The sequence below is a fragment of the Cyprinodon tularosa genome, unplaced genomic scaffold (assembly GCF_016077235.1).
Source record: "Cyprinodon tularosa strain WSP-4 unplaced genomic scaffold, ASM1607723v1 ctg663, whole genome shotgun sequence".
Classification (NCBI taxonomy): domain Eukaryota; kingdom Metazoa; phylum Chordata; class Actinopteri; order Cyprinodontiformes; family Cyprinodontidae; genus Cyprinodon; species Cyprinodon tularosa.
This window is the reverse complement of record NW_024039411.1, coordinates 413,034-439,716: the sequence shown is the minus strand read 5'-3', so window position 1 is coordinate 439,716 and position 26,683 is coordinate 413,034. Positions and strand designations below refer to the sequence as shown.

The 26,683-nt window shown below is 39.2% G+C and overlaps 1 protein-coding gene across 1 annotated transcript; it reads right to left on the bottom strand.

Moving 5' to 3' along the window:
* Nucleotides 1-662: 662 nt before the first annotated feature.
* On the bottom strand, nt 663-24,937 carry LOC119771303 (CD9 antigen-like). The gene is made up of 8 exons (XM_038267170.1): nt 24,780-24,937; nt 12,508-12,610; nt 7,688-7,785; nt 7,537-7,611; nt 7,246-7,347; nt 3,574-3,663; nt 3,325-3,408; nt 663-1,292 (listed from the first exon to the last, which is right to left on the bottom strand). Exons 1-8 carry the CDS (start codon nt 24,846-24,848, stop codon nt 1,227-1,229), a joined length of 687 nt encoding a protein of 228 aa, XP_038123098.1. The 5' UTR covers nt 24,849-24,937; the 3' UTR covers nt 663-1,226.
* Between the last annotated feature and the right edge of the window lie 1,746 nt (nt 24,938-26,683).

Genomic DNA, 26,683 nt, shown 5'->3' with positions numbered 1-26,683 from the left:
TTGCAGAAAAAGTACTAAATGGATAAGAGGCGCTATTTAGCACGTTTTAAAGACCAAATCCTTTTAGCACGCTGTTGATAGATCAGTTTGTACATTTTTTAGCGTGCGCAGTGAAATAGCTCACGTTTTTATACACGCAAACCTTTGATAGATCCGGCCCTTAGAGCGGTAATTATACTAAAATTGTAAAAAAAAAAAAAAAAAGCATTTTGCATTCAAAATAAAAAAAATACTTTTGTCAATCTGCTTTTGTTTCACCTGGTTTAAGTAAAAAAAAAAAATCTTTTTTGGCTATCTGATTAATTTATTTGCAAAATAATGGTAAGCTATTTATTATAAAATACTTATATAAATATCTAATAAAAAAAGGATAATAAAAAAAATAATTTAGAAATAAATGGACTTATTGCTTGAAAAAGTAGCAAATAATATTTTTATAATTGTGTCACATTTAATGGCACAAATTATTTGATACTTTTTCAAGCAATTTTATGTTAAGTTCTGTATATATTTCTGTATGTATTTTTAATTATGGCAGGATTGGTCCTCCATAAGTTGCAGCCATAAACCCATTCAAACTTTGCAATCTCAACTTTCTTCATTCCTTCTGTCAAAGATTTGAATTCTCTTTAGAAAACTAAAAATAAACATTAAAGGTTTGCTTTTGTGTAACACAAATCCATGTTTATTAGGTACTTTACATCTTAAACATGTGAACCTCATTTATCGTAATATTTGCATAAAATTCCACAATTCTTGCTTTAAAAAAAATATTTACCATGTCCTAATAAAGCATTTAGTAATCCAATAATAAACAGGCTTTAGCACAGTTACTTTTAGTGCATTTTGTAACAAAAACAGAATATTAACATTTTAAAAAATAATTGGCAGACATGTCCACTAGAGGGAAGCAAAGTTCTAAAGGTTCCCTACATTCTTCTTGAAAACTAAAATTTTCTATTCGATTTTGGTAAACAACAAAAAAAAAAGTTCAGTTTAGCTTTTTGTGTACAAAAATAATTTGCCTGCAAACCAAACTTAGAGGAATTCAAAGACATCAGTGCAGAAGCTTCATACTCTCACAGGTCTATGGGACCATCCTGTATGAACCTAAACTAGCAAACCAAAGAATGACCGACGTCTAGCGTTAAAATAGTTTACACTCTGAAGCAGCAGGTTACAAAAAATGACGTCGTCTGATAAAACAATATACATTTTTTTTCTGTTTACACAAAATCCCTGGACCTCTTGATGGCGCAGCAAAGCATCATGCTGAAGATCATCCCAAAGATCTGCAGGAAGAAAAATGACAACAAGGTGAGAATCATTCCAGACTAAATGTATAAAAGCATCATCAAATGATGATCTTTTATTTCCAATTAGTACAAGTTTGTGTTTAAAGTGAATAATTGGAAATAATCTCAAATGAACATAAGATTTTTGGGTTTTTCCTTCTATGATAAACCCTAGCTTAGCAGATTATGAAAAAAAAAATGCACCTTAAAAACAAAATCTTCATTCTCCATTAGGAATGTTTACTTTGGTTTTTAATTCATGATAATAGAAGTTTATTCACTAATTGTAATTTTTGTATCTATGCTAATTATACATACATAATTATTTATATATTAATAATCCAGCTTTTATTTTGAAGTTTAGGGAAGGCACTTTTATTTTGAAATCTAAAAAGGTCTGTTTGATCTTCCAGCAGAAACAATTAAGCAGATAAAGATTTTTGCTAGATCAGTGCAAAAAGACATTTATGAAAAAAAAAACTTAAAGATTCTTTAATAGTTCTTTTTTTTTTCTCAGCCAATGATTTTTCACGGTGGATTAAAAAGGATCAAGAGCAACTTCAAATAAACCAGTAAAATAAAACCACTTTAATCTGTCCGAGGGAATTACACCAATGTGTTATTGCAGGTGGAAAGGTTAAGCTTAAGTACGCTACATTTAACATATCTGTATTTCCACTGCTAGGTCTGTTTTTTTTTACTAATGTAAAGGTAAAAAAGCTGAAAGTTATTTTTAGTTTTTGTCTTTTTCCAGAAACAAACAGCAAACTGGGAGTATATAACTTACCAACGACGGCGTGAAAGCCCAGCAGGCGTACAGCTAATAGAAAGTAAAATCTAGCACAGCATTTGGACGGAAAGGCAAAAGCAAAGCAGAACTAAATATAAGCTTATTTTCCATTTAGAGCCGTTACAAACCAGACCTTTAGGCAACGCGCTGCATTAGAGAGGCGTCAAAATTATTACTATTTATTACTCCAGTATAAGTAAAAATCCTGTTTAAAAACACTTTTTTTAGAAGTTAGAGGATCAACTTCAGCTTTTAATCCAGTAAAGTGTAAAAAGTAATGCAGGAAAAACTGTTAAGAACAGAAGTTTTACTGCTCTACTCTATTAAAGGAACATTTTTCTACAATTCTGGATGAAAACTTCCTTAGACTTAATTTTCTTAGTTTTGTAACTAATGGTAACAGTGTTAAATTTGACTTTGCATCAGCTTGAAAAACTATTTCATATGTGGTGAGCAACAGGTTGGGGCAGCACCCAGTTCAACCACAATGAAATTAATCGTCTGGTTTATTTTGATGGTTTTATGTTATTTAAATACCAACAGGCCAGAATGAAAATGAGCTGAAATGAAACGAAACTAATGAGTCTATTTTTAAAATATAAGGAGTAGAAGGAAAAAGTTGTCTAAAGACTAATTATTCCAATAAAGTATAGATAGAAAACATTTCTACTTAAGGTAACGAATTATTAGCACTTTGTTCCCAGAGCCAGAACATTTTAATAGGGGTGTCCAGGCAATAACCAATGTACACTGATTTATTGCACCAATGTTAAAGAAGGAAAAAAATAGATCAAAAAGCAATAAACTGTAAGGAAACTGTTCTGTTAAATAGACTCATATTTAAACATCCATGCTTTCTAAATTAAAGGTATAGTGGACGATATTTCTGGGAAAAAAAATGTTTTCCATAGTCATCACTTACCCACTTTTATCAAAAATTGTTCTGCATAAAATGTATATTTACATGTACTTTTATCTACTATTCTATTTTTTTTTTTTCACTGAAGACTCCTAGATGACTTGCCGAGACATCATTTTCTCTTTACCCCTTATAACAGAAAATTTAGTTCTGAAATGAGATCAAATTCTGTATATATTAGGGATGGAACGGTTTATGAAAACCGTCCGAACCGTTCGGTCTGACTGTCCATGCATGAAAACCCTCCTAGTGAATCCCATTCATTTGTTTCCATGAATCGGTGTAGATTTGATCTCGCTCCTCTCTGGTTTCCAACTCACCATAATGACCCCGATGCCAATGCCAACTCCCCCGATGATGTGCAGCTTGTTAGAGAAAACGTCCTCTATTGCCGATACGCAGCCCTGTAAGAAAAAAAACAAAGCCTTTGTTAAATATTTTCACAATTCAGAAAAGTAGAAAGCTAAAGGCTGTTTTCATTTACCATCTAAAGTAGAGCAATGTTTTCAAACCCTGTTAGAAGTCCTACTAAAACAGCTAGGCTGAAATCCTCCACAGCAGACCGTTACCTTGGTAATAAGGAGTTCCAGTCCTTCCTGCTTAGGACAGATGTCTTTGACTGAATCAAGCACTGTTCCTGTAGGACCGCAGCACTCCAGCTGTGAAAGAGAAACCATTAAAGTTTACGGTCAGGGCCAAACGTTTTCAGAATGATTCCAATGATAATATTTACAAAGTCTTCTGCTTCAGTTTTTATGACAGCAATTTGCATAAACTCCAGAATGTTATAAAGAGTGATCAGCGTAACAGAAATTAATTGCAAAGTCAATATTTGCCTAGAAAATGAACTTTATCTCCCAAAACACATTTCAACGTGATTGCAGCCCTGCCTTAAAGGAGCAGCTACCATGGTTTCAGTGATTGCTCCGTTAACACAGGTGTGGGTGGTGATGAGGACAGGGCTGCAGATCAATCTGTCAGGATTCAGTCAGAATGACACCACTGGACACTTTAAAAAGAGGCTGCTGCTCATTGTTTCTCTTCTGTGAACCATGGTTATCTCTAAAGAAACATGTGCAGTCATCGTTGCACAGCACAAAAATGGCCGAACAGGAAAGAGGGTGCAGACAGGGTGCAGACAGTTATACATTTTAAAGAATCTGCTTCACTTTCTCTCTCCTCTGTGTCACTGAGCAGTGCTGCAGAGTGCAAAAGCATAGCTTATTCCCCTTCACAGGTTGATGATTTTGTTGATGGGGTTGCTAGTTCTCTGCGTATTGCCTTAGACAACGCAGCTCCCTTGAAAATGAAAACCGTTAAAAATAGAAAGCTTGCTCCTTGGTTTAATGCAGAGCTGCGTACTTTGAAGCAAAATGCTAGGAAACTGGAGAGAAAATATCGCTCCACAGGCCTGCGAGAGTCCTTCCTAGTCTGGAAAAATGGTTTACTGCTGTATAAGAGGACCCTTTGTAAAGCAAGAGCAGCATACTTCTCATTAATAGAGGAGAATAAGAATAATCCTAGATTTCTTTTTAATACAGTTGCCAAACTCACCCAGAGCCATAGCTCTGTTGAACTGTCCATTCCACCTGCTCTTAGCAGCAATGATTTTATGGGATTCTTTATAAATAAGATTGATCTTATTAAAAATAAGATCATAAGCACTCCTCTATCCACGATTGTACCTGAGGTAGTCATGGAATCTGAACCGGGTTTGGACTGCTTTGATCCAGTTGAACTTTCTGAATTAGCAAAATTATTGTCTTCATCTAAGCCTTCAACTTGTATGTTAGATCCAGTTCCAACCAGGTTATTTAAGGAGGTATTCCCTTTGATCTCCTCCTCCATTTTAGATGTGATTAATCTATCTCTGTTACAGGGATATGTACCTAAAGCTTTTAAGGTTGCTGTAATTAAACCTCTGCTTAAGAAACCGTCTCTTGACCCAGATGACTTGGTCAATTATAGACCTATATCCAATCTTCCTTTCTTATCTAAAATTCTTGAGAAAGTAGTTGCCAAACAAGTGTGCGATCACTTCCACCATAATGAACTTTTTGAAGAGTTTCAGTCTGGCTTTAGAGCTCATCATAGCACTGAAACAGCTCTGGTGAAAGTCACTAATGATATTCTCATGGCCTCAGATAATGGACTTGTATCTGTGCTCGTCCTGTTGGATCTCAGTGCTGCATTTGATACAGTTGATCATAATATTCTTTTAGAAAGACTTGAATATTTTGTTGGAATTAAAGGAACAGCACTAGACTGGTTTAAATCTTATCTATCTGATCGAATTCAGTTTGTTCATGTTAATGATAGATCTTCAACACGCTCAAAGGTTACCTGTGGAGTACCACAGGGATCAGTGCTAGGACCAATTCTCTTTACTTTATACATGCTCCCAATCGGTAGAGTTATTAGACAGCATGGGATTAATTTCCACTGTTATGCTGATGATACCCAGCTGTATCTGTCTATAATCCAGATGAAGCTAACCCATTACATAGATTACAGGCATGTCTGAAGACATAAAAACCTGGATGACTCTTAACTTTCTCCTTCTGAATGCAGACAAAACAGAAGTTATAGTCTTTGGACCAGAGTCTCTGAAAAAGAAGCTGATTAGTCAGTCACTTCATTTGGATGGGATTAAACTGATTTCAGATAATAAAGTAAAACATCTTGGTGTTATTTTTGATCAGGACCTGTCATTTAAATCCCATATCAAAGAGGTTTCTAGAATATCCTTCTTTCATCTGAGGAACATTGCAAAAATTAGAAATCTCCTGCCCAGGGGTGATGCTGAGAAACTAGGCTGGACTATTGTAATTCTTTACTATCAGGAAGTCCACAAACTGTAGTTAAAAGCCTTCAGCTGATCCAAAATGCTAGGTTTACTAGTGGTTCCTAGTTTTTCTAAAAGTAGAATGGGAGGCAGATCTTTTAGTTCTCAGGCTCCTCTCCTGTGGAACCAACTACCAGTTTTAGTCCGTGAGGCAGACACCCTGTCTACTTTTAAGGCTAGGCTTAAAACTTTCCTTTTTGATAAAGCTTCTAGTTAGAGTGGCTCAGGTTATCCTGATCTATCTCTATAGTTCTGCTGCTATAGGCTTAGACTGCTGGAGGACATAGGGACCCCTTTTTCATCATTCTGCTTCATTCTATCTCTATTCTCCCACTCTGCAGAATCTGTTAGTTCAATCTCTAACGTTCTGCTCTCTCTGCTTTTTCTCATAGTAGCTTCATCTGGTCTGTTCCTGTTTGGCTGTGACTCCATCCTGGAGAGAAATATCAGCTGTGCTGCTGCCATCAACACCTTTGTTTCAAGATGTTGGAGCTTGGCCTGTTTTCCAGTGTAGTCCTGTTTCTCTGACTGTGACTAACTGGATGTGCTCTCTTCATTCTCTGACATGGGAGCTGGCTCGGAGCTCGTCTGCCTGGCTGTGTGTTTCCTGGACGGGGCCGCCTGTGGAGCTGGTTGACAGTTGCCTTTTGTATCTATGCTTCTTTTTCTATGTCTGCTTCTGTCTCCTTGAACCCCAGTGGGCCTCAGCTGATGGCCGCTCACACTGAGCCTGGTTCTGCTGGAGGTTTCTTCCTGTTCAAAGGGAGTTTTTCCTCTCCACTGTCGCTACAAGCATGCTTAATGTGAGGGATTGCTGAAGAGTCAATGAGTCGATGCAATCAGCTGGTTTTCCTTAGATAGAAAACTTTGAATCAATCTGACTGGATGATCTGGTTGAACTGGAAAGTGCCTTGAGATGACATGTGTTGTGAATTTGGCGCTATATAAAGAAACTGAATTGAATGGCAGCTAGAAAGATTGCACCTCAGTCAACAATCTATGAAAACTTGTAGCCAATCATCAAGAGACGGGCGGACAAACCTAAGAATTCTGACAAATTGCAAGCATTGATTGTGCAAGAATGGACTGCTATCAGTCAGGATTTGGTCCAGAAGTTGAAAGCATGGCAGGGAGAATTGCAGAGGTCCTGAAGAAGAGGGGTCAACCCAGCAAATATTGACTTATTATTAATTCATTCTGTCATTAAAAGCTTTTGTTACTCATAATATGATTGCAATTCTATTTCTGTATGCGATGACAACATCTCACATGAACACCAGAGGGCAGCAGATCAGGTGAAAATAGAATATTTCTGTCATTCTCAATACTTTTGGTCATGACTAAGCTGGAAGTTCTTTATGTGATTAATCGCTGAGTGGAGGAGTGGGACTCTCACCGCATAGTGGACGAGACGGAGGGTCTCCCTCAGTGCATCCTGTTTGGAGTTCTGGTATTTCTTATAGGTCTCCCTATAAAACTCCTTAACATCTGCAGTCAGCTGCAGAGACAGGAAGAAAATGAAAAATTAACAGAATAACAAATGTTCCAGTTTATATGAATGTAATCAAAAGTTGGTTCAGTTCAAAAGCCGGAACTGATTTTTACACCAGTTTGCTTTATTGATTTTACTGAGTTAATGATGATCGACTGAACGTTGCATAAAATCACAGAATGATTCCAGTCATACCTTCTCCCTGTTGTTGAATGCCCAGATACCTGCAGCCGCTTCAGCAGCGAAGATGAGGAGCAGGAAGAGGAAGAACTAAACCAAGAAACAACAAAAAGTCATTTTGCGTTCGATCAAAGTGCCTCATATGGACGGTTCCTCCTTGGCTCACCAGTCCCAGCATGAATGGAGACTCTTTAATGGCTCCACAGCATCCCAGGAATCCCACAACCATCATCAGAGCTCCTGCAGCTATCAGCAGGTACATCCCTATGAACAAACAATATAGAGAATCACGCTCAGGGCGGAGCTAAAGAAAATAAATTTCTGCAGTCATTGAACTCTAAAAATACAAAAACACTGGATTTTTCTAATATAAAAACACATTCTTGAAGGAAAAGCTCCAGCATCTTTGAGAATATCCGATTAAACAACTACGCAAAACTTGTTTACAGAAGTATTTAATTTTTCAAATGAACATCTTTAAATTTTTTATTCTAATCTAAAAATCGACCTCCTACTAAACACTCGGTAGCTAAACCCGGTTAACGGATTGGATTTTAAATCCACAGCTCTAATTTGAGTCTACTGAAAGGATTTAATTGTTTTATATGCAGATAAAGTATCGCCTGTATGCAAACAGAAAATCACCCCCCTAACCCCAATAACCCCCTCTGGCTGTTTATGGTTCAAATATTACACAATATTTTGTTAAATGAGGTGCATGTTAGAGTTCCCTGCTTAAATGTTAAAGAGAAAAATACATATTAAAAAGCAATAAACTAAGAGAAGCTGTTCTAACTTCTTACTTGAAAAGAAAAGTTTTAACTAATGGAAAACAAAATGTAGGCAGATTTCTCTATAGTTCTGCTGCTATAGGCTTAGACTGCTGGAGGACATAGGGACCCCTTTTTCATCATTCTGCTTCATTCTATCTCTATTCTCCCACTCTGCAGAATCTGTTAGTTCAATCTCTAACGTTCTGCTCTCTCTGCTTTTTCTCATAGTAGCTTCATCTGGTCTGTTCCTGTTTGGCTGTGACTCCATCCTGGAGAGAAATATCAGCTGTGCTGCTGCCATCAACACCTTTGTTTCTAGATGTTGGAGCTTGGCCTGTTTTCCAGTGTAGTCCTGTTTCTCTGACTGTGACTAACTGGATGTGCTCTCTTCATCCTCTGACATGGGAGCTGGCTCGGAGCTCGTCTGCCTGGCTGTGTGTTTCCTGGACGGGGCCGCCTGTGGAGCTGGTTGACAGTTGCCTTTTGTATCTATGCTTCTTTTTCTATGTCTGCTTCTGTCTCCTTGAACCCCAGTGGGCCTCAGCAGATGGCCGCTCACACTGAGCCTGGTTCTGCTGGAGGTTTCTTCCTGTTCAAAGGGAGTTTTTCCTCTCCACTGTCGCTACAAGCATGCTTAGTGTGAGGGATTGCTGAAGAGTCAATGAGTCGATGCAATCAGCTGGTTTTCCTTAGATAGAAAACTTTGAATCAATCTGACTGGATGATCTGGTTGAACTGGAAAGTGACCTGAGATGATGTGTTGGTAACTGCTGCTATAGAAATAAACTGAATTAGCCACGTCTTGCTTCTCATTCTTTCCTAGTCATCACCAGTCATACTGGCCACTTATCCAACTGCTTTCTGCAGAGGCGTGATATTCAGTTGCTTTAGTCTCCATCTGGAAAGCAAACTATTTCCTGCCTCTCTGTGGCATATCTGAAAATTAAAGACAGAAAAGACCAGAAGGAATTCCCCGCTAAGCCGTTTCCAGATTAAGGTATACTTTGTCACCTCTGTGTGGTTTCAGCAAGTCAACAGCTGGATTTCCAAACCGCAGAAGGGATTAGAACCAATAACAGTGATTCAGCGTAATGTCATATAACAATTGGATGAGTCATGACTGAAGGATAGCAAAAATGAGCGTGGGATAACGATCAGCACCAAAGCAGTTATTAAGATGTTTGTCATTTTGAGCCCATCCTCCGTCCCGCTGCTGCCCACTGGAGGAGAAACAAAGAGTCTGGGTGAGCCGCTGGCATCTGGGGTGCCCCCCCCCTCAGAAATTTGGGGAACAAAGACTCAACTGTCCAGCTGTGGATAATGACGGCTGTGTTTGGACGGCTGAACCTCAGAGCTGCCTCAGTGAACCGGCGCTGGTTTCAGCCCCTCCCTCCCTGCTGCAGCTCCGTCAGTCACAGCAGAGTTGCTTCTCAGTTTTAAAAAAAAGACAAACATCTTCAGTCTTAATTTTGTAAGCAGGAAGCTCTTACCAAGGGGAAAAAAACACTTCTAGCTCAGAGCAAGGGTGTTACTTTGTTATTAAAGCAGGGCTGCGTGCTGCAGCGGCTTCCGTTTTGATATTTCGCTAGAAACGAGTGCAAACAAATGGCAATGCCATTTGTTGCAAAATACACCCAATATTAAAATGACAGACAGATACCTTTTAGTGTCTCATTTATGAAGTGCTCCAAATCATCAGGAATTTATTTTTAATAAAAGAATAAATAGCTCTATATTGAAACAATAACAGCTTATACTGATTTCAACTACGATATATTGAGCATCCCTACATATATGCAATTGCAAATAGGAAAATGATCCTTCCATCCATCCATGTATGAAGAAAAATATGAAAAGAAGATTGAAGATCTATAGAACTGCCACAGTCTGGTAAATTTGTACAGCAGCACACACCGCAGTGAGATGGCGCTACTCAGACTCGTCTATCCTGAAGCCAAACCAGTAGCAGAGGAACATGAAGCTCACTAGAGTGAAACGCGCTGCCTTGGATATTTGGGCAATTTAGTGCTGAAAGCCCTAAAAAGAAAAGGAGACGACGTATTTGGACAAAGACATGGCTGAGCAAACGTGGCTACTATGGTCTGTCAGTTTGACAGAAAGAACTCCATTTCACTAATTGCCCCCCCGCCATGATGCTGGGTTTACATCTGAGAGGAAGAAGAAGAAGAATCCTTGTTTGCCCACTGAGTGATTTGCCCACGACCACCTTACAACGGCCGACTGAATTTCAAACATGTTTGATTTTGATTCTTGATGGCGAGGTGGTCATTAGAGGCTGATTACCCCTCGTTACCCCCTGTACACCACGCACCATCAGGCCGAAAGTCAGCCCGATTGGAAAATTCTCGCACGAATGGAAAAAAAATCAGCCTGAAAAGGGCAAAAAAAAAAGGTTTTCGTCTATCAATCTGTTCTATCCAGAACTCCTGGATAGAGCGGCTGTGGTCTAGTGCAGGCATCCCCAACCTCGGTCCTCAACGCCCGCTGTCCTGCAGGTTTTAGAGTTTTTCTTGCTCCAGCAAAGCTGATTTTAATTGAAAGCTTATTAACAGGCTTTTGCTCTACTGCAATCATTATAATCAGCCGTGCTAAAGCAGGGTAACCTCTAAAACCTGCAGGACTGCGGGCCTTGAGGACCGAGGTTGGGGATGCCTGGTCTAGTGGTTAGGGCATAGAGCTTGGAATCCATTCTCTGGGTCCTTGAGCAAAGACCCTTAACCCCAAGCTGCTCCCGGGCGCCACACAATAATTTTGTTGCTCTGTAATTCTGACAGTGTAATGACAATAAAAGCTGGGGAAAAAATAATTAAGAATGGTGGAAAAGTTTTATTTTTACCTGGTTTAATTTTGTAAAAGAAATCTTCTTTCAGTAACCTATTGCTATCCGATTATAAAGCGATTAGAAATTGTTAGTTTAACCCTAATATTCATGCTTTTTGTTAATGATTTATAGAAAGGTAAAAATCATGAAGAAAACACTGCAAAAATGATCTAGAAATAATTAAACATTTCTTAAATTAAGTGTATTTACCCTTGATTTAAATAGGTACATTTGATAATATGCCAATGGAATGAGTATTTTTACCCTTAAAATAAAATAATTAGATGAAATGCACTTGAAATAAGATGCAGCAATTGTGTTTTCTTATTTTAAATCTAAATTGTCTTGTTCCATTGGTAAAATGTCTCTTTAATCTCCTCAATTTAAGAAGAAATGCACTTATTTTAAGAAAAAATTACTTATTTAGATTTTGATTTTTTACAGTCAAGTGTTTAAGTTTAAAACAAATCTTTAATTAATATCCTAACTGACCGAGAATCATATATTAGTGTATTTATTTTTTTATTTGCTCAGTTTTTTTGCTCTATGAAGCTCCTTTCACACCTTGATAATTAAAATCTTTATTTTTTATTCTTTTTCTTGGCGGATGGTAAACAGCAGCTAGGTTAATAAATCTTTTTCTGCAGACCGGGTGCATCGCTGCCTCCCTCAGGACACTCTGTTGTGCATCTTTTCATGGGCATTACGCTGCCGTGCCTTATGTAGAAGTTAGGCTGTCGTTGGACAGAAGTTCTGGATTCATAATTAATTTTCTATGTCAGGGTTAACCAATTAAAAATCAGCAGGGTCCAAAAAAGAAAATCAACAACCAGTAAAGGTCCAGAGACATTTTTTTTTTTATCGTAATCCGTTACTTTAAACAGAATTTAACACTGAAATAAAATGAGGTTTTCCCCGCAGTTCTTCCAGCAGTCCACACTTTCTCTGCTCTCTTTTTCTCATGGTCTTCTCCTTCTTTCCCATCGCCCGGCTTGCCACAGGTTTGCCTGCTGTGTCTAAAAGTAGCAGCAGCAGCAACCCAGACTGACAGCTCATTGGCTCATTTGGATCACGTGCAGCCTGGAGCCGGACGCTCCCCAGGGCTTTACCGTATTAACAGGAGAAGAGGAGCAAGTGAAGTTAGACACTGTCATCAGACAACATGCGGTAATTTATAAATGCTTTAAACCAGGTTGGGTCCGGCTCTGGACCGCAATCCACTAATCCGTGACCTCTGATCTATGTATACGCCCAAAACTAAAAAAATACATAGAAAGTTCAGCATATGCCTATGTTATAGGAGATTCTAGGACGTCAGGGTAAATCTGCAAGGTGTTACAGGGGCTTAGGGGAGGCTTCTCTTGAACATACCAGTGAGGAAGACTGTGAATGCTTCTTCTTTTTCAAACAGGTCTCTAGTCCTGGGGTCAAACCGCAGCCATAGTCCCATAGCCAGCACTCCGGTACCTGCAAGCTACAAGGGGATAAGATACGGTTAGCATCACAGCAACTTACAGTACCTCACATGGCCATGTTTAGAAGGATTGTAGAAATTAGCTGATCTCCAGCTCATGATGCAGAGCCTGAACTAGAGCTGATCAGGCCAGAAGATTAGGAAATGCATCGTTGCCAAAGTAAAAGTTTTAACCTGGAGAGAGGAACTCTGTGCATACCTCAGATTATCTGATCACAGGATAACGGGCTTAAAAACCGGTTTTAAAAAAAACATGGAAGCCTGGAAGGCATGAAGGCGAGGAATTAACACTGCATGGATGTGAAGATCAGAACAAAAACCAAAAAAACTGCTTAAAGAGGAAAAACAAAACAGCATTTAAGCAATTAAACCTTAAGTGAGTTAAAAGTCCAATTCTAGGTCTTTATGCTCATGGTGGGTAAAGAACAAGGCAAAAGGAAAATCAGGAATCAACTACCAACATGTTTTTGCTTTTAACATTCTAGAACAAACAAAAAAAAAAACATACGAAACAGGAATTAAGATTCCCGGCTGCCGTTACCTACATTCAGTGAGTTGTCTCCATGGTGATTTGCAAACGATTGAATAAATAAAATCAAGTTTGAAAATATTTACTTAAATTAGTTTTTTTTTTTTTCCAGAGGAGTATTTCTCCCAGTCGCTTTTCATTGATGCGTCTTTCCAGTAACAAGCCCTTTGTCAGCCTCCGTTAGACACACAAACAAACATCTTTCTTTCTTCCACACAAACAAACCAAATGAGTCACGATCTCCTTAGCAACCGCAACACAGTTTACATCATCTTCGTTGCCTCCCCAAACAGCCTCTGCAACATCCCAAAGCGTGTCTGACATTAAGCAAAGCAGGTCGGCCTGACCTGAGGAATCGTGCAGCTGATTTACAGATTAATGAGGAGGGAGAGTGAAAGTACAAAATGATGGTCATTATCTTTTATTTGATCAAGTTGAATAACTCCTGTTTTTATCAGTTCCCTCCAGGATGCCTGCATTCAGCAGGTGGAAATTCAGAAACCCCTTACATTTCTAACATTTTCTGTCTCACTTAGATGAAATAAAGTCATGTTCTAATTGTAGTAAACCAAGAACCTTTTTACATAAAAAAACTTACATTTTTGTTCAGCTTCTGTGACTCATTGCTTCAAATGCTAATTGGTATTTTAAAATCAGCAATGGCTTTTCTAACATTCATATCAGACTCATGTCTGAATTAAATAAAAATCTGTTTTAACGCAGGAGGATGATGCTAAATTGGCTATTTTTACATTAATGTTGCAACTAAGTGCTTTTTTTTTAAACAAACATCCAATTTAGCATATATGTGGTTATTTTAAAATATTAAACACTTCAGTATGGCTTTGTCCAAATTTAGAAAACATGGGTTATGTTAAAAATCTGGCAGATTTACAAAAGGCAAACGTAGCTAACCAACTGAAGCTAACCAGCTAACACTGTTAGAATAGAATTCAACTTTATTGTCCAACTTTATTATTCCTATGTCACAAGTACAGAACATCGAATTTCACTCTCTGCATTTAACCCCATCTCCTTGGAGAGCAGTGGGCTGCCATTGTTCGGCACCCGGGGAGCAGTTTGGGGTTAAGGGTCTTGCTCAGGGACAGAGTGGCAGTCTTGAACTCAGAACCTCTGGGAGCCAAGCATAAGGTCTCAACCACTAGGCCGCCACTGCCCACTGTTGATAACATAGCTAAATTAATATTAGTCCACTCCATACATTACAATTAACTTGTTTAACACGACTTAACTAATAAGTTTTAACATTTTTATGCAGCGCTGGTGAAGATTCTCAGTCCTCCAGGTCACAGTAATTCCTAAAAAGAAAGTTAAAAACAATCCCCTGGACTTTGTTTCCAAGTTTGAAGACGTTTCTCTTCCATCCAGGAAGATTTTTCAATCCCAAATGTCAGAAATAGCGTTTAGTTCCAGGTTTTATCCTGCAGCCCAACAAAGCCTGGTTTTAGTTTAGAAAACATGCAAATAGAAAGGGATGAACGGGTCCCCCCCTTTGGAATGGGGGTCGTTTGGCTTCTTTGTTAGCCTGCAATGCCCCATACCTGTCTATGTCTCTGAAAGGGGGGTCGTTAGAGGGAATTATTGGCCTGACTGAATAGGGGAGGTCCTCTACTCTGCTGTGGCTGGGATGATAGCGGGAAGGGATTAACTCAATTGCTGCATTGTAGGTTTTTGAAAGCTGAAACCGACCTTTCAGACACTTGGACGGGTATGGGGCATTGCAGGCTAATAAAAGAAGCTAAATGACCCCCATTCTAAAGGGGTGGACCCGTTCATCCGTTTCTATTTGCATGTTTTCTCAACAAACACAAGGCTTTGTTGGGCTGCTGTAAAAAAAAACTCAAACTCAACGCTGTTCCTGACATTTTGAATTGAAAAACTTCCTGGATGGGAAGAGAAACTTCTTTAAACTTGGAAACAACGTCCAGTGGATTGTTTTTATCTTTCTTCTTTTGGATTTTTTATGATGCATACTTGAAAACATAAGAAATTTGTATCGCATTTTAACACTGGTTAGCCTCATGTTAGCTAGACTAAAGATCTATTCAGACATCAGACAATCAGAATCAGGCATACTTTAATAATCCCAGAGGGAAATTACATTTCAACAAGATTACATCGTATATCTTGTTGAAATTTATACTCAAACATATTAAAATGACAGAATAAGCAATCTTGATGTAATAGAGGGCTGCTTAAAGATGATGTTAGTTTGTTTTCAAACTTTTGTATTTTAACCATCTTGGGGATATTTAGCTAAGTAACTTTATCTTTGATGCTTTTTTCTTGCAATGTATCTTAAATGATGCTGTGTTTTATGTTTGTTTAGATTAATCTATTATAAATTCCCACTAACCTCTAGGTTAACCAGAAACATGCTTAAAATCTCATCTTTTACAGCGCAGCTCAAATATGGTCAACAGGGAAAAAAACACAGACATGATGAACACTATGATGCATGATGAGTGTTTGATAGACTCCATGAGAACTAATAAGCAGAATGTCTGTGTTGCCCAACAGATTTGCTCATAGGAAAATTACACAGTACCACTCCCAAAAATCTGTCAGCCCGACATTATGGCATCACAGACTTAACGGTAAAGCACTCCGTCATCTTCAAAGCCTCCAAACATGCCGTTTAACTCGGGATTACTTTGGATCTTTGTGACAAATACTCTTAATGATCAATTTTGTCCTTTTGAATGTGCCTTCCTTCACCACACAAGTGGAAAAAACAAGTTTAGCAACTGTAAATTGAGGGATTAGAGAAAACCCGTGTTTAAACAGGTAGGTTTCGTTTTGACATGTAGTCGACAAGAGAAAGGCGCTAAATTCATCAAACAAGTTCGAGTCCGACCCTCAGAAGGAAAGCTGGAGTTTAGGAATGTGAAAGATTGTGGGAAACGTCGGCGCCACTATAACCAGCAGGACCATTCAGAAAACCCAATAAACAAACCAGTTTAATCTGGTGTTTGTTTTACTGCTCTGGTTCATCTGGTTGCATTGCAGCTGAGTGACGGGTCATGGCTACAGATAATGCTGGTGAACGCTGGGATAAAAATCAGACATGTTGTGGGTTATGTCTCGATTTAAACAGCAGCGTTTCAAAGAAGGAAGGCAGCAAATCTCTCATCTGTCATTTCAACTCGGTGACGACCAAATCGTACGATCAAGAGCTTCAAATGAGACAAAGCTGCCCTCAAATGTTATTTCTATTCATCTTAGCCCCAATCAGTTCACATTTAAAGCTGCAGGAGAATAATTCACTATTTTTACCCAAATAAAATAAATGGTTTTAAGTAAGAAATACATTAAAAGTGAACCACAGACGAAGAAAGTAGAGTCTGGATGTCCAGGAGCAAGAAATGACCCAGCCTTTAGATTCGCATTCATTCTGCCAGTCAGAGACGATCTAAAGAGTTTTTTATAGCGTCCACTGAGCTTTCAACTTAAACCAGCGCTACCTTACAGTAGCAAGAGGGCCAACATGGCCACCGATGGATCAGCCGCCTGGCTAAAGGCCGGGTTATCATCCATCAGCAGTTTATTGCAGTGAGTTGTTTGATTTATGCCCGATATTGAAGCGTGGTCTGCGCCATGTTATTCCACGCGACAACGCAAGAGGGCTAATCAGGAACTAGCTTTGGGTCTAGATACGGCCGAGGCGGTGAGAAAGAGGGGGCGAAAAAGAGCGGGGATCCAGGTGGAAAAAGGGTCCCAGAGTTCTCACGCACCTCGCTCTTTGCCACAATGGCGGTCAGACAAACAGAACAAGCCGGTAAGGAACCAAACAGGAAATACACATAGTGTAGAGCGGATGTAGATTTGACCAATCAGAGGCCTCCTGTCTGCAGCACTGTCTGCAATCACCTACAATTTTGGAGAGGTGCAGCAGAGTTTCTGCGGAAGCGTTGGCGGGAATATCTGCATTAACTGCGATGCAGACACAGACGACCTGGTTTCTGAGCATAAACCTGCCTTTAGTTAACCTGACTCCGCCAGATGGATTTGCTCCGCAAACCTTCAGTTGAAGTAATTTTGGGAAGGGGCGAAAATACTGGTTAGCTGATTGGCCTATGTTGGTGATAGACGGGTCAAATAAACCAATCAGATCAACGAAGCATATGACGTACTAACAGAGCGACGACGAAAACACAACCACAAGCCAGGCTACTCTTGCCGAAACCAGTCGGGAGAAGAGCAAAAACATCCCATAAAACATAGACAGTTCAGTCTAAAGAACATGGCGGCTTCAGCCGATGAAACTAGCGTTAGCGTGGCTATCGAGCAAGTTTTATGGGAATTACAGAGTATTTCTTCACTGAAAGAAGAGCAAAACACTGCTCTGGAGGCTTTTCTCGGAGGAAAAGATGTTTTTGCTCTTCTCCCCACTGGTTTCACCAAGAGTTTGATCTATCAATTGGCTCCTCTTCGTCGTCGCTCTGTTAGTACGTCATATGCTTCGTTGATCTGATTGGTTTATTTGGCCCGTCTATCACCAACATAGGCCAATCAGCTAACCAGGATTTTCGCCCCTTCCCAAAATTACTTCAACGGAAGGTTTCCAGATGGATATGAGGAGCAAATCCATCTGGCGGAGTCAGGTTACTGTTTCCCTGCCTCCAAACACCTGACCTCCATGGAAAGGTAATAAACAGGCTTTTGCAGCATTTGATGGCTGTCCAGGAGGAAATGCAGTCATTTGAATCAGATGTGCTTGAATAGAGAAACATCTAAAACATAAAGGACAGTTGGCCCTGAGGACCAGGTTTAAGAATCGCGGTGATAAAACACAACCTGGGTTCTGTGTTGTTTTAATACGTTTTCCCATAATGAATCATTAACAGCACCACCCATCAAGAACACGGGCGTAATCCGTCAACAGCAAGTCACCACAGCAGTGAGGAGGAGGTAAGAAGAAGACGCTTCCTACCAAAAACTCATGATGTTCACATCTGGCACTTAGTATTAGGTAAATAAAAACATAATTTACACTCCTTTATGTGTTCTGCGTATTATGCTAAAGAGCTTTAGCTTGTTTCTACATCTGTGCATCTTTTAGTTTTTGTAGTTTTTCTTCCTGCAGGCCGTAGTCCCAGATCATCATGTGTTTTGGTTGCATGAGGACGTCCAGAAGGTTAAAGGCTGTCTGGGTTCAGCACAGAACAACCCAAATACAGAAAGGAGAATTTAGCACCAACAGTTCCCTTCTCTACAAAACACAGCATGGAAGATTTAATGCTTGAACAGGACCAAAGTTGTTTTTTTAAATCCATTTCCCATTTCAATGCAATGGCCTCCAAACATATGTAGATAAAAGATATAAGTTTGGAGAGATAGAGAAAAAACAAAGTTACAGATGGAGGCTAAAAAGGAGGGAAAACTATTAACTGAGCATAAGGAAAGTATCAAGGACAGCGTGTTCTATTGGTTTAATTATTAACTTTACATAAAGAAACTCAGCGGTTATCTGCAGGTGGATTTAGTTTCTCATGAACACATCGAAAAGCAGGAATTAGGCTCATAAAGCAGCTAAAAACCAACAGACAAAGCAACTAAAATCAACAACAAATCTCCAACAGCAGCTTGGAAGCTCATGTTCCAACCACAGCTGGTAGCTTCCTGTTTCTACATACCCATAAGAGAAAGTTGAAGATGAACATGGCATATTTGATGCACTGCATTCCACTCATGGCTCCCAGATGTGGATTTAAAGCTTCCAAAGGAGAAAATGTGAGCTTCGTACTCCAGTGAAAGAGGAGGAAAAACAGAGGGGGGGGAAGCGAAGTCTGCTCCCTGAGAGAAAGAACCACGCCCTGCAGTGGCTCACCTGGCTGTTAGTAAGAGGTGTTGGGGGAGGAGGAAAAGCCTGGAGGACAGGGTGGGTCTAAAGGAGTGGGCGGTGAGCTCTCTGTGTATTTTTAACCACAAGTTAGAAAGTTGTGCAGCTTTATCGCTCAGACTGCAGGTGAAAGCAATTAGCAGACTCCCAGGTACAGAACTGTTCCTGAGGAAAAACATGGAATATCCAAAACACTCTGTGGAAAATAAACACAAGGAAAACAGAAACTGAAAGGATTTTATTGGGTATCATTTTAAATATTTCTTACGGCCATTTTGGATGTGCAATAGTGGAATTAAATCAAGAGGAAATCTTTAAATGTTGTTTCCAAAAGGACGGTTCTTGAAAAATGGAACTAAACTTAGCAAAGTTAACATATTAGGAAGCAAAAAATACTTTTTTCACAACAACATAATAAAAATATAAGAATATATGTTGATTATGTGGCTACGACTCAAGCAGTGATGGCGAGATGATCCTCACGTGGCATCGAAGCGAAATGCTTCAACGAACCACGAGTTTAGGGAGGATTCATGTGAACATGTCACCACCTACTGGCGGAGTGCAGAACTACAGTTAGTAATAACATCAATTTTTTGTTTTTGCAATTGTTTTTCTGTTTTTGTTCTGAAATTGTTCATGATTGGTGAGTATAATGAAATATTTTACAATATTTTTTTATGAGTAAAATGTCTTAGAATCTTTTAAGGTTCACTGTTTTTCTGTTGTTTTAGTGACTTAAGCTCAGCAGACATTGAAAGTGTTTTTGCAACTTAGGAAATGATGAGCAAAATGGAATGTTTTTATTCAAGAATAATAGTTTTCCCACAGTTTTTAGTTTAAATCTGGTTGGAAGTTATGTTTCCAACCAATCTTTTGGTTAACACAACCATTCTAATTTGGCAGATTTTTAAAGGCAAACCAATACAAATTAGTCACTTTGGCCAAGACATTGTTAAATAGAATAGCAAGTTTTAAAGGTCATGGCTGGGTCTTACAGCGGACACCACTTTTAGCACATCTTTTCTTTTTAAAGCAAGACTGCTGAACACTAATAATACAGCTGAAACCAGGGGCTTGGTCAAGTTCTGGTCGTTATATTGTTTAATCTAACCAAAATAGTTTTAACCAACTAGATTGGTTGGAAAAACAGCCAATCTATTCTTATGCTACATTCAGACCACAAGCAGCAAAGGCAGAAGAAGCAGCTAGTTTACATGCAAAGTCAATGGTTGACGCGCATCAAGGCGCAGCAAAAGGTCCTGCAGCGCGTTGAGAAGCTGATCTGGGAGCCGGCAGGGAGACGGACACAGCGCTGCTGATGCAGATCACTATGATCACGCCTCTAAAACTGTTAATTAATGCCTGAATTAACTTTACGTACATGGAAAATGCCTTCCAGCTACAGCGAACAGTAGTGTAAAACGCGAAGAGGTGATCGGGCCAGAGGCAGCTGCTGCTGGGGATTCCCAGTGACAGGGCATCGCCGGTATGTGGGGGTCTGCCATAGAGAAATAATATATGCAGGGTGGATGTTAATCTGGATGAACTGACTGCACAGATGAAGTTTTCAGGTGGACTTTCTCACTTAAAATACAGGCGAGTGGCAGCCTAGTGGTTAGGGCATAGGGCTTTGAATCCTGAGGTTGTGAGTTAAATCTGCCACTCCCACAGACTGCCACTCTGGGTCACTGACCAAGACCCTTAACCCCACACTGCTCCCTGGGCGCCACACAATGGCAGCCCACTGCTCCCCAAGGGAATGGGTTAAATGCAGAGAAGTAATTTTCCTTCTGGGATTATTAAAGTATAAAAAACAAAACAAATACTAGTATCGGGCGGGGCACCGATCCAGTAACCTGACTCCACCAGATGGATTTGCTGGATTAGCTCCGCATATCTATCTGGAAACCTTCCGTTGAAGTAATTTTGGGAAGGGGCGAAGATACTGGTTAGCTGATTGGCCTATGTTGGTGATAGACGGGCCAAATAAACCAATCAGATCAACGAAGCATATGACGTACTAACAGAGCGACGACGAAGAGGAGCCAATTGATAGATCAAACTCTTGCTGAAACCAGTCGGGAGAAGAACGGTTTGGAGCCGAGAACTGAACGGTCGCGCTTCTCGTTGCGTCACACCTCAACCCGCCTCAAAGCCAACGCTGATTGGACGTTCGTTTGGTGAACGGCTCCAAATTTTCTTCAACGGAGAGTCTCCAGACTGATCTGCGAGTGAAACCTTGAAAGCTCGCGAGATCAGGATGGTCTCACCAGGCTACCGATCCAGCACTAAAATGGTGGTATCGGTATCGGCGAGTGCCAACCAATAGGGCACCGATACCATTTTAAGAGCCAAAAGTTTCTTCAACTATTGTCTCCCATTCCAGGTAGGCAATAAAAAGTTCCACTGGATTCACTTTGTTTTAGTCTTTTTCCTGCTTCACAAAGGCAGGCAGCAGCTTGACATGAAGCCATGATGGCAATTATTTTACATCCAAGTAGTTTGCAGTTCTTTATATAAACACACACATCAATTTCAAACAGATGGTATCGGTATGGGCCAATACTGCACAGTCGGCACAATACTACTTTTTACCCACTGATCAAAGCAAATATAGCTGCCAATGTTCCAGGCAAAGAAAGCCCATCGCGCATCAGACTGAATCTTCCACTGTGTAGTTAGAGCAGCAAAGATGCTTCAGCCGCGCATCAGAACTAAACTGGTACAAGCATTGAAAAAGAAGCAGCACGTGCGTTTTTGCTGCCTCTGCAGCTTGTGGTCTGAACATAGCATTAGAATCTATCCAAACTCTATCCAACTCATCACATCTTGACTGAACACCGAGGCCGTTTAAATGCCTGTCGAAATTTGCGGCTGATCTAAACCACTTCCTGCAGCGGTGATGTGGTATGGAGGTATGGAGGCTTCACGGAAACGCCCCCTCCACTACTCGACACGCCTCGAAGCCTTGGCTCATCTCATGACATCACTGCTGCAAAGAAACTCTGAAGCACTTATAGCATTAGTCTGATGTGCATGGTGTTCCTGAATTTCTGATGATTTTGGGCTTTTAAATTTTTAACCAACAACAGGGGAGTAATTCTGTAACATACAACTCTTAAAGCTACACAGGGTCTAAATTACGGTCTCAGTATATATAAAACCTTTGGGACGCTCATTTCAAGTAGTTGAATGTTCTCCTCTTACATGATCCAACCGTCTAAATTTTGATTCGAATAGTTTTCCTTCTTAATTTTTCCCAGTAAACATATTATAAGGAAACGGACCCACAGCATGATCCTGCCACCACCATGCAAATGGAGGCAAGAGTTCCTGAAGGGAACCTCCAAATGCACAGGGAGAACAAGCAATAATCAGGCTAAGATTCAAACCAACGACTGTGTTGCTAAAAGGCAGCAGAAACACCAGACCAGGAGAAACTATTTCATCATTACGATCAGAAACTAACAGCTATTTCCTGTCAACCTCGAGTTTGTCAGGGTAAGATTACATCGTGTGAATTAAAGGCAATATACCATACTTTTAACCTGTTTTATAATTATTATTAATTATTCCATTCTGCTAAAAGCTAATATTAAATTTTATATTTTTTATGTTCATGATTGTTTAATTTTTACACCTGACTGTAGATAATCTAAATTAAGAGCAGCTGCAGCGACTCTGTGAAGAATCTATCTTATTAAAACAAACCGAAATAAGCTGCAAATCAGGATGACTAGAAGTTAGAACTTCCTCTAAATGAAGCAAAGATTGAAACAAGATACTGAACAACTTTTTTTTGTCTTGTTTCCTGTTTCCTTCTAACATGTGGTTAGCTTTTACACCACAACGATCAGGTGTTTCTGTAGAAAACTTTCACAGGTATATTCTCAGCCCCCCAGGGACGGCTGCTGGTCGAGGTAACTGGAGCTTCTCTTTATTCCCAGTTAACCAAACAACGGTAGCTTTGTCCTCCAGCAGCTGCAGCCTGTTACTCATTCCTCAGTTACTGTGTTAGTATGCTGCCTGTCGGGCTCATCTATAACGGAATATTGGGACAATATAAACAAAATAAAACAAAAACAGCATATTTGGGGTAAAAATTCATTATTTTAGTTGCTAATATAGAGAAATATGGATCCACGTTTGCCTAACGTGTGAAAGAGTCTGATTTCAGCTCAGATGAGCTTCCACTATTTTCCTAAGAAAATAAACACGGTTATATTTTAGGACAAACTTGCTCACCTATAAGCACAGGTTGGCCTCAGCACTGCCCCCTGTGGAAACTATCTGAACTCCTACAAATCCAACAGGTGTCTCACCTTGAGGCTCATCTGAAGACAGATTTGGAGACCATCTGCCTTTAAGGCGGGGCATTTAAAGTCGTAGGGAAATCATATTTAAATGTCAAATCATTCTGCCTTAAATATGTATATAAATCTACTCTTTATCAGACGATATTGTCCCAAAAGTTGGAAAATTTCTATTAAAATCTGTTTTTTCCCCCCATTATCTTAAATTCAGCCAATCATATATCAACGGTCATCTGTCAATCAAATGTTTTCAGTCATAGCATCTTGATTCATCTGTCGCAGCTAATATACGCAACGGTTGAAATCAGAATCCTTTCCTTTCCCATTGAGTTGCGTCCCAGTGTTCACGGGGATGGACGTCTGTGTCTTCGGCAGGCGTAGAGCTAACAGAACTGGCAGCGTTGCGAGGCAAGGGCTCAAACATGTACGGCTGGAAGCCTTCTACACCAAACCAAGCTTCTGCCGCCCTGGCGTCCTCTTCCACAACATCTTCGTCCCCGCTTTCCTCCTCTAAATAAAAAATGGATGACGGAGGAGACTCATCCACGACCTCCGACACTAAACTCTCCTCCTCTTGCATGTTTCCGCTGTCCACCACCCTGGAGAGAAATATCAGCTGTGCTGCTGCCATCAACACCTTTGTTTCTAGATGTTGGAGCTTGGCCTGTTTTCCAGTGTAGTCCTGTTTCTCTGACTGTGACTAACTGGATGTGCTCTCTTCATCCTCTGACATGGGAGCTGGCTCGGAGCTCGTCTGCCTGGCTGTGTGTTTCCTGGACGGGTTCACCTTTTACAGTTGCTTTTTGTATCTATGCTTCTTTTTCTATGTCTGCTTCTGTCTCCTTGAACCCCAGTGGGCCTCAGCAGATGGCCGCTCACACTGAGCCTGGTTCTGCTGGAGGTTTCTTCCTGTTCAAAGGGAGTTTTTCCTCTCCACTGTCGCTACAAGCATGCTTAGTGTGAGGGATTGCTGAAGAGTCAATGAGTCAATGAGTCGATGCAATCAGCTGGTTTTCCTTAGATAGAAAACTTTGAATCAATCTGACTGGATGATCTGGTTGATTTATTTCTGTAAAGTGACCTGAGATGACGTGATGTGAATTGGCGCTATAGACATAAACTGAGTTGAATTGCATTGAATTGTGAATAAAATCTACACACAGTAAATGTTGCAGTGTTTAAGTAACACTTTGAGTGTTTAAGTACATTTAGTGACATACTAATTCAGAAGAAGAAAAAAATATATATATACATATATGTATATATATATTTTTTCTTCTTCTAGTTTTTTCAGTGATAAATTTGGAAATGGACGCCTTACATTTGACCAATTACAAGTTAACCGTTTCACTGTATTTTGAATGTTTTTATCTGTAAATCATCTATGCAAAGAAAAAGTGTTGACACAATAAAAACAATCAGCTGAGTTGTTTAAAGCGGCTTAATGTTGAATTTACTCACCCAGAAGATGAAGTTGAAGATAAAAAGAGCGTATTTGACGCAAACCTCCCCGGTGGACAGGGCGCCCATGTCTGCTCACCTGTCTGCGGATGTTAAACTGAGATCAATCCAGATGTTTCCTTCTGCTTCACCTTCCGCTTCTGTCGCTTCTAGTTCGGCTTCTTTTCGGCTTCTTCCGTCAGGACTCGGCGGCGGCCCCCACGAGACCACGTGACCGCGAGCTCAGCCTCCAACTTCTACAGAAACACAAGAGACGTTTCTGTCTGTCTTTCTGTTTGAGATCTTTGTCCTTTGTTTAAACAGAAATAAAAAAAGAACTACCAAGTAAATATACAAATAAATAGCAATGAACTTCTCCCCCTGTGCGGCCAGCATTAGTGAGTTTTAAACCAAATGCACGTGACGTCATCAGACAGATATTTTAGTAATTACTTCTCTGTTTTGGTAAAGTCATTTTTAGTTAAATATAAAAAGGACATTGATACCACTTGTACTTTCTGCAACTTTTACTCAGAATCTGTTTTGGTCCTGTGAACACACCAGGTGTTTTTGGCAAGATATCTGTCGCTTCATTCTGGACATTTATGATAAATTTTATTTTCAAGATGTTTTATTTGGAATCACAAAATATAAAAAAGAACTTTCTGAACATTTCTTCTTATGTAATCTTTTGTTACTGTTGGCCAAGTTTTATATCCACAAATGTAAAGCTATTGTGACTAAACCTTCCTGTATTTCTTTTCTAAAGGAAGCAACTACTTATTTTTCTACATTGTCCTCCTCCAATAATAAAAAAGCTGCTAAAACTATAACCTTATGCTCTAAATTTAAAGTATTTATATAATCCCTTTATATGTTTCTATTCACTATTACTTTTTTACTTTTATTTAATAACTTTTTATTTTATTTATTTATTTATTTTCTTTTGCTCAAACCCCTGGTGATTGTTCACTGTAAATTGTAATTTGTCTCTGTATTATAACATTTCTTCTAATAAAGTTTATAAAAAAAAAAAACTTCTCTGTTTTGGTCCTCCAATGATAGAAAAGCTGCTAAAGCTATAACTTTATGTTATAAATTTAAAGTATTTATATCATCCCTTTATATGCCTCTATTTACTATTACTTTTTTTTACTTTTAATTAATTACTTTTTATTTTATTAAATTTTTTGTTTTTGTTTGTTTGTTTTGCTCAAACCCCTGGTGATTGTTCACTGTAAATTGTAATTTCATTCATTTCTTCTAATAAAGTTTATAAAAAAAAAAAAAAAACGTCTCTGTTTTGGTCCTCCAATGATAGAAAAGCTGCTAAAACATTATGCTCTAAATTTAAAGTATTTATATAATCCCTTTATATGCTTCTATTTACTATTACTTTTTTTAACTTTTATTTAATTACTTTTTATTCTATTTATTTATTTATTTTTTTGTTTGTTTGTTTTGCTCAAACCCCTGGTGATTGTTCACTGTAAATTTTCTGTATTATAAAATTTTTTCTAATAAAGTTTATAAAAAAACTAAAAAACTTCTCTGTTTTGGTACCATAAGAGCAAGCTGTCTCTGAAACCACCCGCCTCATGCACTAAATTAGATATATATTTATAATAGCTAACCAAAGTTTGTTTTTTTAAAACAAATACCAGCTGAACTCAGCGTTTAAAAGTAGAAGTGTTAATTTTGGGATCCCTGTCATCGCAGCGAAGGTTTGTTTTTTTCTGGTTGGAGGACACATTTAGACATGAATTCATTTTAACTGCATTCTTCACACAAGAAACTTAACAGAGACAAACAAACGCTAAATATTGAGGATCTTTCTTTGGTGTCTTTTCTTTCTGAGTGATTCGGGACAAAGTGTGCTGAGTTTTCATTATTTTTATATACCAATATAAAAGCTATTCTTCCTG